Genomic DNA, 13,223 nt, shown 5'->3' on the forward strand with positions numbered 1-13,223 from the left:
TAAGCACTCTTGGTCGGGAGGGGGGAATACAGGATCATCAGGTTGTCCCACGTGGGGCTCATAGTCTTCATCCCCATTTTGCAAATGAGGGAACTGAGGCCCATTCATTCATTCATTCATTCAATCGTATTTATTGAGCGCTGACTATGTGCAGAGCACTGTACTAAGCGCTTGGGAAGTACAAATCGTCAACATATAGAGACGGTCCCTACCCAATGACGGGCTCACAGTCTAGAAAGGGGAGACGGACCACAGAGGATCGGTTTTTTCATTCACATTTAAAAGGGGGAGGCCCAGAGGAGCGAAGCGACTTGCCCAGCGTCACCCAGCTGACCAGCGGCGGAGCCGGGATTAGAACCCAGGACCCCGGACTCCCAAGCCCGGGCTCTTTCCACCGAGCCCCGCCGAAGAGGGTTTTCCCTTATAAGAACCGAAACGCTGATGAAGACTGTGAGCCCACTGTTGGGTAGGGACCATTATTATTATTTATTTATTATAAATAGATATTTATATTGTAGATATTATTATAGATATTATTATAGATCATTACATTATATAATCATTGTATTAAATTGTATATAATATTATAATATAATATAATTATTATAGATTATCTATATTTATTTATTTTACTTGTACATATCTATTCTATTTCTTTTATTTTGTTAGTATGTTCGGTTTTTTTCTCTGTCTCCCCCTTTTAGACTGTGAGCCCACTGTTGGGTAGGGACCATTATTATTATTTATTTATTATAAATAGATATTTATATTGTAGATATTATTATAGATATTATTATAGATCATTACATTATATAATCATTATATTAAATTGTATATAATATTATAATATAATATAATTATGTAATTATTATAATTATTATAGATTATTATTATCTATTTATTTTACTTGTACATATCTATTCTATTTCTTTTATTTTGTTGGTATGTTCAGGTTTTTTTCTCTGTCTCCCCCTTTTAGACTGTGAGCCCACTGTTGGGTAGGGACTATTATTATTATTTATTTATTATAAATAGATATTTATATTATAGATATTATAGATATTATTATATATTCTTATATTACATAATTATTATATTATATATGATATTATAATATAATATAATTATATTATATAGTTATTATAATTATTATCTATTTATTTATTTATTTTACTTGTGCATATCTATTCTATTTCTTTTATTTTGTTAGTATGTTCGGTTTTTTTCCTCTGTCTCCCCCTTCTAGACTGTGAGCCCACTGTTGGGTAGGGACCGTCTCTATATGTTGCCAGCTTGTACTTCCCAAGCGCTTAGTACGGTGCTCTGCACACAGTAAGCGCTCAATACATACGATCGATGATGACGATGATGATGAAGGGGGTGAGGATTTTGGCAGCACTGCCGTTCCCCCAAAATAAAAAACCAAGGCGGTTCTCTCGCGTGGGAGAGCGTAGGCTGCTGCTCGTATCTCAAGCGTTTAATCCGGAATCCGACTCACACCCCGAGGATGGGCTGGGATGCAGATGGCCAGCCGGCGATCCCGGAGAGGGAGACCGAGACCACGGATCCATCGGGATTCCGGACGGCGCGGTGGGGGGGTTCCGGAGGCCGCCTTTTCCCGCTGCAGTGGATCGCTGCTCCCGTTTTTCAACGGCGTCAATATACGGTCCACGTCACTTGCTTGATTTTATTTGGGCCCACCAGTTGCTCCAGGACTTCTCGCGAATGATCTGTGGAATGGGCAGGATGATTAAAAATATTAATAATAATAATAAAACTTTGGGCTTATTTGGGCCCACCAGTTGCTCCAAGACTTCTCGCGAATGATCTGGGGAACGGACAGGATGATTAAAAATATTAATAATAATAAGAAAACTTTGGGCTCATTTGGGCCCACCAGCTGCTCCAAGACTTCTCGTGAATGATCTGGGGAGTGGGCAGGATGATTAAAAATATTAATAATAATAATAAAACTTTGGGCTCATTTGGGCCCACCAGTTGCTCCAAGACTTCTCGCGAATGATCTGGGGAATGGACAGGATGATTAAAAATATTAATAATAATAATAAAACGTTGGGCTTCAAATTTGGGCCCACCAGTTGCTCCAAGACTTCTCTCGAATGATCTGGGGAATGGGCAGGATGATTTAAAATATTAATAATAATAATAAAACTTTGGGCTTATTTGGGCCCACCAGTTGCTCCAAGACTTCTGCGAATGATCTGGAATGGACAGGATGATTGAAAATATTATTAATAATAATAATAATAATAAAACTTTGGGCTTATTTGGGCCCACCAGTTGCTCCAAGACTTCTCGCAAATGATCTGGGGAGTGGGCAGGATGATTAAAAATATTAATAATAATAATAAAACTTTGGGCTTCAAATTTGGGCCCACCAGTTGCTCCAAGACTTCTCGCAAGTGATCTGGGGAATGGACAGGATGATTAAAAATATTAATAATAATAAGAAAACTTTGGGCTTCAAATTTGGGCCCACCAGTTGCTCCAAGACTTCTCGCAAATGATCTGGGGAATGGACAGGATGATTAAAAATATTAATAATAATAATAAAACTTTGGGCTTCAAATTTGGGCCCACCAGTTGCTCCAAGACTTCTCGTGAATGATCTGGGGAGTGGGCAGGATGATTAAAAATATTAATAATAATAATAAAACTTTGGGCTTATTTGGGCCCACCAGTTGCTCCAAGACTTCTCGCGAATGATCTGGGGAATGGACAGGATGATTAAAAATATTAATAATAATAATAAGAATAAAACTTTGGGCTTATTTGGGCCCACCAGTTGTTCCAAGACTTCTCGCGAATGATCTGGGGAATGGACAGGATGATTTAAAATATTAATAATAATAATAAGACTTTGGGCTTATTTGGGCCCACCAGTTGCTCCAAGACTTCTCGCGAGTGATCTGTGGAATGGGCAGGATGATTAAAAATATTAATAATAATAATAATAATAATAAAACTTTGGGCTTATTTGGGCCCACCAGTTGCTCCAAGACTTCTCGCGAGTGATCTGGGGAATGGGCAGGATGATTAAAAATATTAATAATAATAATAAAACTTTGGGCTTATTTGGGCCCACCAGTTGCTCCAAGACTTCTCGCGAGTGATCTGGGGAATGGACAGGATGATTAAAAATATTAATAATAATAATAATAATAATAATAAAACTTTGGGCTTATTTGGGCCCACCAGTTGCTCCAAGACTTCTCGCAAATGATCTGGGGAATGGACAGGATGATTAAAAATATTAATAATAATGATAATAATAATAAGACTTTGGGCGTATTTGGGCCCACCAGTTGCTCCAAGACTTCTCGCAAATGATCTGGGGAATGGACAGGATGATTAAAAGTATTAATAATAATAATAAAACTTTGGGCTTCAAATTTGGGCCCACCAGGTGCTCCAAGACTTCTCGTGAATGATCTGGGGAGTGGGCAGGATGATTAAAAATATTAATAATAATAATAAAACTTTGGGCTTCAAATTTGGGCCCACCAGTTGCTCCAAGACTTCTCGCGAATGATCTGGGGAATGGACACGATGATTAAAAATATTAATAATAATAATAAAACTTTGGGCTTCAAATTTGGGCCCACCAGTTGCTCCAAGACTTCTCGCGAATGATCTGGGGAATGGACAGGATGATTAAAAATATTAATAATAATAATAAAACTTTGGGCTCATTTGGGCCCACCAGTTGCTCCAAGACTTCTCGCGAGTGATCTGGGGAATGGACAGGATGATTAAAAATATTAATAATAATAATAATAATAATAATAATAATAAAACTTTGGGCTTATTTGGGCCCACCAGTTGCTCCAAGACTTCTTGCGAATGATCTGGGGAATGGACAGGGTGATTAAAAATATTAATAATAATAATAATTAATAAGACTTGGGGCTTATTTGGGCCCACCAGTTGCTCCAAGACTTCTCGCGAATGATCTGGGGAATGGACAGGATGATTAAAAATATTAATAATAATAATAATAATAATAAGACTTTGGGCTTATTTGGGCCCACCAGTTGCTCCAAGACTTCTCGCGAATGATCTGGGGAATGGACAGGATGATTAAAAATATTAATATTAATAATAATAATAATAAAACTTTGGGCCAGTCAGCTTCTCTGTGCCTCAGTTCCCTCATCTGTAAAATGGGGATGAAGACTGTGAGCACCCCCCCCCCCCCCTTTGTAATCTCCCCCACTGCTTGGAACAGTCCTCTGCACATAGTAAGCGCCTAGACAAGCAGCGTGGCTCAGTGGAAAGAGCCTGGGCTTTGGAGTCAGAGGTCATCATCATCATCATCATCATCAATCGTATTTATTGAGCGCTTACTGTGTGCAGAGCACTGTACGAAGCGCTTGGGAAGTACAAGTTGGCAACATATAGAGACGGTCCCTACCCAACAGTGGGCTCACAGTCTAAAAGGGGGAGACAGAGAAAAAAAACCGAACATACTAACAAAATAAAATAAATAGAATAGATATGTACAAGTAAAATAAATGAATAAATAGATAATAATCTATAATAATTATAATAATTATATAATATAAATATATTATAATATAATATATTATATAATATAATAATTATATAATGTAATAGTCTATAATAATGTCTATAATATAAATGTCTACTTATAATAAATAATAATAATAATAATAATAAAACTTTGGGCCAGTCAGCTTCTCTGTGCCTCAGTTACCTCATCTGTAAAATGGGGATGAAGACTGTGAGCCCCTGCTGTGGGGCAACCTGATCACCGTGTAACCTCCCCAGCGCTTGGAACAGTCCTCTGCACACAGTAAGCGCTTAATAAATGCCATTATTATCATTATTATGAATAAAAATTCCTAAACCCACCCTATGATCTGGCTCTAACTTCTTGTCTTAAGAGAAGCAGCGTGGCTCAGTGGAAAGAGCCCAGGCTTGGGAGTCAGAGGTCATGGGTTCGAATCCCATCTCCGCCACATGTCTGCTGTGTGACCTTGGGCAAGTCACTTCACTTCTCTGAGCCTCTGTGACCTCATCTGTAAAATGGGGATGAAGACCGTGAGCCCCACGGGGGACAACCTGGTCACCTTGTAACCTCCCCAGCGCTCAGAACAGTGCTTTGCACATAGTAAGCGCTTAATAAATGCCATTATTATTATTATTATTATTAATGGCCAGTCACTCAGCTTCTCTGTGCCTCAGTTACCTCACCTGTAAAATGGGGATGAAGACTGTGAGCCCCCCCCGTGGGACAACCTGATCACCGTGTAACCTCCCCATTGCTTGGAACAGTCCTCTGCACATAGTAAGCGCTTAATAAATGCCATTATTATTATGAATAAAAATTCCTAAACACCCTTAATAAATGCCATTATTATTATTATTATTATTACGAATAAAAATTCCTAAACACCCCCTATGATCTGGCTCTAACTTCTTGTCACTGGGGCAGGCACCCCACTTTACCATTCCCCCGTGACAAGATTTAGTAGAACTCAGTGGCCCTCCATCGCATTTCGAACTTCCAGAAACCTCCCACTTTTGGAAAGCTGGAATCTTTTTCAGGAGATAGGGATTTGACGGGGTTCAAGGATAGGAGGCGTAGATACTCTAATTTAGACCGAATGCCCCAGGTGAGACAGGGACTTTGTTCCACCTGTTTTGATTTTTTTTAATCTGCCCAAGCGCTTAACAATCAATCAATCGTATTTATTGAGCGCTTACTGTGTGCAGAGCACTGTACTAAGCGCTTGGGAAGTCCAAGTTGGCAACATATAGAGACGGTCATCATCATCATCATCATCAATCGTATTTATTGAGTGCTTACTGTGTGCAGAGCACTGTACTAAGCGCTTGGGAAGTACAAGTTGGCAACATATAGAGACGGTCATCATCATCATCATCATCATCAATCGTATTTATTGAGCGCTTACTGTGTGCAGAGCACTGTACTAAGCGCTTGGGAAGTACAAGTTGGCAACATATAGAGACGGTCATCATCATCATCAATCGTATTTATTGAGCGCTTACTGTGTGCAGAGCACTGGACTAAGCGCTTGGGAAGTACAAGTTGGCAACATATAGAGACGGTCATCATCATCATCAATCGTATTTATTGAGCGCTTACTGTGTGCAGAGCACTGGACTAAGCGCTTGGGAAGTACAAGTTGGCAACATATACAGACGGTCATCATCATCATCATCATCAATCGTATTTATTGAGTGCTTACTGTGTGCAGAGCACTGTACTAAGCGCTTGGGAAGTACAAGTTGGCAACATATACAGACGGTCATCATCATCATCATCATCATCAATCGTATTTATTGAGCGCTTACTGTGTGCAGAGCACTGTACTAAGCGCTTGGGAAGTACAAGTTGGCAACATATAGAGACGGTCATCATCATCATCAATCGTATTTATTGAGCGCTTACTGTGTGCAGAGCACTGGACTAAGCGCTTGGGAAGTCCAAGTTGGCAACATATACAGACGGTCATCATCATCATCATCACCAATCGTATTTATTGAGCGCTTACTGTGTGCAGAGCACTGTACTAAGCGCTTGGGAAGTCCAAGTTGGCAACATATAGAGACGGTCCCTACCCAACAGTGGGCTCACAGTCTAAAATGTATTAATAATGATAGTAATTAATAATAATAAAGGTATTCTTCCATAGGGAGCAGATATAGTGCTGTAAAAGCAATAATGTAAGCCCACGGTTGGGTAGGGACCGTCTTTCTATGTTGCCAACTTGTCCTTCCCAAGCGCTTACTACAGTGCTCTGCACACAGTAAGCGCTCAATAAAAACGATTGAATGAATGAATAATGGTATTTGTTAAGCGCTTACTATGTGCCAAGCACTGTTCTAAGCGCTGGGGTTGATACAAGGCAGTCGGGTTGTCCCATGTGGAGCTCACCGTCTTTTACAGATGAGGTAACTGAGGCACAGGGAAGTGACTTGCCCAGAGTGACGCAGCTGACAAGCAGCAGAGGCGGGATTAGAATCCACGTCCTCCGACTCCCAAGCCGGTGCTCTTTCCACTGAGCCAGGCTGCTTCTCATATAATAATGGTATTTGTTAAGCGCTTACTATGTGCCAAGCACTGTTCTAAGCGCTGAGGTAGCTACAAGGCGATCAGGTTGTCCCACGTGGGGCTCACAGTCTTCACCCCCATTTTACAGATGAGATAACCGAGGCACAGAGAATAATAATGAGATGGCATTTGTTAAGCGCTTACTATGTGCGAAGCACTGTTCTAAGCGCTGGGGAGATACAAGGTGATCAGGTTGTCCCATGGGGGGCTCACAGTCTTCATCCCCATTTTACAGATGAGATAATTGAGGCCCAGAGAATAATAATGATGGGTGAGCCCACTGTTGGGTAGGGACTGTCTCTATATGTTGCCAACTTGTACTTCCCAAGCGCTTAGTACATTGTTCTGCACACAGTAAGCGCTCAATAAATACGATTGATTGATTTGTTAAGCGCTTATTATGTGTGGAGCACTGTTCTAAGTGCTGGGGAGGGGGGATACAATTCATTCATTCATTCAATTGTACTTATTGAGCGCTTACTATGTGCAGAGCACTGTACTCAGCGCTTGGGAAGTACAAATCGTCAACATATAGAGACGGTCCCTACCCAATGATGGCCTCAAGGTGATCAGGTTGTCAAACGGGGGGCTCACAGTCTTCATCCCCATTTTACAGATGAGGTAACTGAGGCCCAGAGAATAATAATGATGGCATTTGTTAAGCGCTTATTATGTGTGGAGCACTGTTCTAAGTGCTGGGGACGGGGGATACAATTCATTCATTCTATGTTGCCAACTTGTACTTCCCAAGCGCTGAGTCCAGTGCTCTGCACACAGTAAGTGCTCAATAAATACGATTGATTGATTGATTGATTGAGTCCCACTGAGCTCCCCTAAAGTTTGGGCCTCTCGTAGCCGGGGAAGGGGACACCCTGACTCTCCTTAGACTGGTTGGGTAGGGACCCTCTCTATATGTTGCCAACTTGTACTTCCCAAGTGCTTAGTACAGTGCTCTGCACACAGTAAGCGCTCAATAAATACGATTGATTGATTGATGGATTGATTGAGTCCCACTGAGCTCCCCTAAAGTTCGGGCCTCTCTTAGTGGGGGACGGGGACACCCTGACTCTCCTTAGACTGGTTGGGTAGGGACCGTCTCTATATGTTGCCAACTTGTACTTCCCAAGCGCTTAGTCCAGTGCTCTGCACACAGAAAGTGCTCAATAAATACGATTGATTGATTGATTGATTGATTCCCACTCAGCTCCCCTAAAGTTCGGGCCTCTCTTAGCCAGGGAAGGGGACACCCTGACTCTCCTTAGACTGGTTAGGTAGGGACCGTCTCTATATGCTGCCAACTTGGACTTCCCAAGCGCTTAGTCCAGTGCTCTGCACACAGTAAGTGCTCAATAAATGCGATTGATTGATTGATTGATTGAGTCCCACTGAGCTCCCCTGAAGTTTGGGCCTCTCTTAGCCAGGGAAGGGGACACCTGGACTCTCCTTAGACTGGTTGGGTAGGGACCGTCTCTATATGTTGCCAACTTGTCCTTCCCAAGCGCTTAGTCCACTGCTCTGCACACAGTAAGCGCTCAATAAATATGATTGATTGATTGATTGATTGAGTCCCCCTGAGCTCCCCTAAAGTTTGGGCCTCTCTTAGCCGGGGAAGGGGACACCCTGACTCTCCTTAGCCTAGTTGGGTAGGGACCGTCTCTATATGTTGCCAACTTGTCCTTCCCAAGCGCTTAGTACAGTGCTCTGCACACAGTAAGTGCTCAATAAATACGACTGATTGACTGATTGACTGATTGATTGAGTCCCACTGAGCTCCCCTAAAGTTCGGGCCTCTCTTAGCCGGGGAAGGGGACACCCCGACTCTCCTTAGACTGGTTGGGTAGGGACCGTCTCTATATGTTGCCAACTTGTCCTTCCCAAGCGTTTAGTCCAGTGCCCTGCACACAGTAAGCGCTCAATAAATACGATTGATTGATTGATTGATTGACTGATTGAGTCCCACTGAGCTCCCCTAAAGTTTGGGCCTCTCTTAGCCGGGGAAGGCGACACCCTGACTCTCCTTAGACTGGTTGGGTAGGGACCGTCTCTATATGCTGCCAACTTGTCCTTCCCAAGCGCTTAGTACAGTGCTCTGCACACAGTAAGCGCTCAATAAATACGATTGATTGATTGATTGATGGATTGATTGATTGAGCTCCCCTAAAGTTTGGGCCTCTCTTAGCCGGGGAAGGGGACGCCCTGACTCTCCTACCTCCTGCTCCGGGATCCCCGTCACCCCCAGAAGCCGTCTCCGTAGTCCCTTCTGATGGGACTGAGAGTCCGAAATTCTCGCGCCCTAAACTCACGTCTTCATCTCCATCGACTCTCCGGCCTTATCATCAATCGTATTTATTGAGCGCTTACTGTGTGCAGAGCACTGTACTAAGCGCTTGGGAAGTACAAATTGGCAACATATAGAGACGGTCCCTGCCCAACAGTGGGCTCACAGTCTAAAAAGTGGGCTCAGCCTCATCTGGCCTTGACTTCAGTTCTGCGGATTTCCCGGAATCGGGGCCGCCTCAGCGTGCTCCCTAAATACCGTGATTCCTGTTTGTTATCATTATAATATCAATCAATCAATCGTATTTATCGAGCGCTTACTGTGTGCAGAGCACTGTACTAAGCACTTGGGAAGTACAAGTTGGCAATATATCATCATCATCAATCGTATTTATGGAGCGCTTACTGTGTGCAGAGCACTGGACTAAGCGCTTGGGAAGGACAAGTTGGCAATATATCATCATCATCAATTGTATTTACTGAGCGCTGACTGTGTGCAGAGCACTGGACTAAGCGCTTGGGAAGGACAAGTTGGCAATATATCATCATCATCAATCGTATTTATTGAGCGCTGACTGTGTGCAGAGCACTGTACTAAGCGCTTGGGAAGGACAAGTTGGGAATGTATCATCATCATCAATCGTATTTACTGAGTGCTTACTGTGTGCAGAGCACTGGACTAAGCGCTTGGGAAGGACAAGTTGGCAATATATCATCATCATCAATTGTATTTATTGAGCGCTGACTGTGTGCACAGCACTGGACTAAGCACTTGGGAAGGACAAGTTGGCAATATATCATCATCATCAATCGTATTTACTGAGCGCTTACTGTGTGCAGAGCACTGGACTAAGCACTTGGGAAGTACAAGTTGGCAATATATCATCATCATCAATCGTATTTATGGAGCGCTTACTGTGTGCAGAGCACTGGACTAAGCGCTTGGGAAGTACAAGTTGGCAATATATCATCTTCATCAATCGTATTTATGGAGCGCTTACTGTGTGCAGAGCACTGGACTAAGCGCTTGGGAAATACAAGTTGGCAATATATCATCATCATCAATTGTATTTACCAAGTGCTTACTGTGTGCAGAGCACTGGACTAAGCGCTTGGGAAGGACAAGTTGGCAATATATCATCATCATCAATCGTATTTATTGAGCGCTTACTGTGTGCAGAGCACTGCACTAAGCGCTTGGGAAGTACAAGTTGGCAATATATCATCATCATCAATTGTATTTATTGAGCGCTGACTGTGTGCAGAGCACTGGACTAAGCGCTTGGGAAGTACAAGTTGGCAATATATCATCATCATCAATCATATTTATTGAGCGCTTACTGTGTGCAGAGCACTGCACTAAGCGCTTGGGAAGGACAAGTTCCCCTACTTGGGAAGGAGAAGCAGCGTGGCTCAGTGGAAAAAGCACGGGCTTTGGAGTCAGAGGTCAGGGGTCCAAATCCCGGCTCTGCCAATTGTCAGCTGTGTGACTTTGGGCAAGTCACTTAACTTCTCTGGGCCTCAGTTACCTCACCTGTAAAATGGGTATTAAGACTGTGAGCCCCCCCGTGGGACAACCTGATCACCTTGTAACCTCCCCAGCGCTTAGAACAGTGCTTTGCACATAGTAAGCGCTTAATAAATGCCATTTAAAAAAAAAAAAAAAAGTTGGCAACATAGAGAGACGGTCCCTACCCAACGGTGGGCTCCCATAAAATAGCTCCCTGCTCTGACCACGGTGGCGGCTTCCGTGCGCGCTGACCACTGGACATCAGCCCCGCGGAGGCCTCCGATTTGATCCCGTCGGAGGCGGCGACGACTTGACAACTGTATGGGCCTCCCTCCCGAACTCCCTGCCTCTCGTCCCTACTTCACTCGGCTGAACCGGCACAGTGAAGTGGAAAGAGCTCGGGCCTCGGAGTCAGAAAGTCACGGGTTCGAATTCCGGTTCCGCCACTTGTCTGCTGTGTGACCTTGGGCAAGTCACTTTACTTCTCTGGGCCTCAGTTCCCTCATCCTTCCTTCCTTCCTCTCCCCCTCGTCCCCCTCTCCATCTTACCTCCTTCCCTTCCCCACAGCACCTGTATATATGTATATATGTTTGTACAGATTTATTACTCTATTTATTTATTCATTTTACTTGTCCATATCTATTCTATTTATTTTATTTTGTTAGTATGTTCGGTTTTGTTCTCTGTCTCCCCCTTCTAGACTGTGAGCCCGCTGTTGGGTAGGGACTTTCTCTATATGTTGCCAACTTGTACTTCCCAAGCACTTAGTACAGTGCTCTGCACACAGTAAGTGCTCAATAAATATGACTGAATGAATGAATGAATGAAATATGATTGATTGATTGATTGATTGACAGGGACTCTGTCCAACCCGACTGGACGGTTCTCTAGACTGTGAGATTGCTGTGGGCAGGGACTGTCTCTCTTTATTGCTGTACTGTAATAATGATGGTATTGGTTAAGCGCTTACTATGTGCCAAGCACTGTTCTAAGCACTGGGGGAGATCCAAGGTAATAATAATAATGATGGCATTTATTAAGCGCTCACTATATGCCAAGCACTGTTCTAAGCGCTGGGGGAGATCCAAGATAAAAATAATAATGACGGCATTTATTAAGTGCTTACTATGTGCCAAGCACTGTTCTAAGCGCTGGGGGAGATCCAAGGTAATAATAATAATGATGGCATTTATCAAGCACTCACTATATGCCAAGCACTGTTCTAAGCGCTGGGGGAGATCCAAGGTAATAATAATAATGATGTCATTTATTAAGTGCTCACTGTATGCCAAGCACTGTTCTAAGCGCTGGGGGAGATCCAAGGTAATGATAATAATGATGGCATTTATTAAGCGCTCACTATATGCCAAGCACTGTTCTAAGCGCTGGGGGAGATCCAAGATAATGATAATGATGGCATTTATTAAGCGCTCACTATATGCCAAGCACTGTTCTAAGCGCTGGGGGAGATCCAAGGTAATGATAATAATGATGGCATTTATTAAGCGCTCACTATATGCCAAGCACTGTTCTAAGCGCTGGGGGAGATCCAAGGTAATCAGGTTGTCCCATGTGGGGCTCACAGTGTTCATCCCCGTTTTACAAATTCATTCATTCATTCAATCAATCGTATTTATTGAGCGCTTACTGTGTGCAGAGCACTGTACTAAGCGCTTGGGAAGTACAAGTTGACAACATATAGAGATGGTCCCTACCCAACAGCGGGCTCACAGTCTAGAAGGGGGAGACAGACAACAAAACAAAATATATTAACAAAATAAAATAAGTAGAATAAATATGTACAAGTAAAATAAATAGAGTAATAAATACATACAAACATATATACAGGACATATATACAGGTATATATATATATACAGTATATATAGTATATACTATAGTATATACTATAGTATATACTGTAGTATAGTATAGTATATACTACACAGTATATATATATATATATATATGTACATATACATTGGTTAAGCACTTACTATGTGCCAAGCACTGTTCTAAGCACTAGGGGAGATCCAAAGTAATAATAATAATGATGGCATTTATTAAGCACTTACTATGTGCCAAGCACTGTTCTAAGCACTGGGGGAGATACAAGGTAATCAGGTTGTCCCACGTGGGGCTCACAGTCTTCATCCCCGTTTTACAGATGAGGTAACTGAGGCCCAGAGAAGTGAAGTGATTAGCCCAAGGTCACACAGCAGACAAGTGTTGGAGCCGGGATTAGAACCCACTCCCAAGCCCGGGCTCTTTCCAGTAAGTGCTAAATAAATATGTATATATGTTTGTACATAT

The 13,223-nt window shown here is 42.6% G+C and overlaps 1 protein-coding gene across 4 annotated transcripts in view; it reads right to left on the reverse strand.

Moving 5' to 3' along the window:
• Nucleotides 1-1,434: 1,434 nt before the first annotated feature.
• AMN1 (antagonist of mitotic exit network 1 homolog) overlaps nucleotides 1,435-13,223 on the reverse strand; it is a 110,791-nt gene continuing 99,002 nt past the window's right edge. For all 4 annotated transcript variants that reach the window (XM_038771336.1, XM_038771328.1, XM_038771354.1 and 1 more), the window contains exon 7: nucleotides 1,435-1,730. In XM_038771336.1, the coding sequence (XP_038627264.1) occupies nucleotides 1,657-1,730 (74 nt within the window). In that variant the 3' untranslated portion in view covers nucleotides 1,435-1,656. The remainder of the gene's footprint in view (nucleotides 1,731-13,223) is intronic.

Source organism: Tachyglossus aculeatus, chromosome 2 (assembly GCF_015852505.1).
Source record: "Tachyglossus aculeatus isolate mTacAcu1 chromosome 2, mTacAcu1.pri, whole genome shotgun sequence".
Lineage (NCBI taxonomy): Eukaryota > Metazoa > Chordata > Mammalia > Monotremata > Tachyglossidae > Tachyglossus > Tachyglossus aculeatus.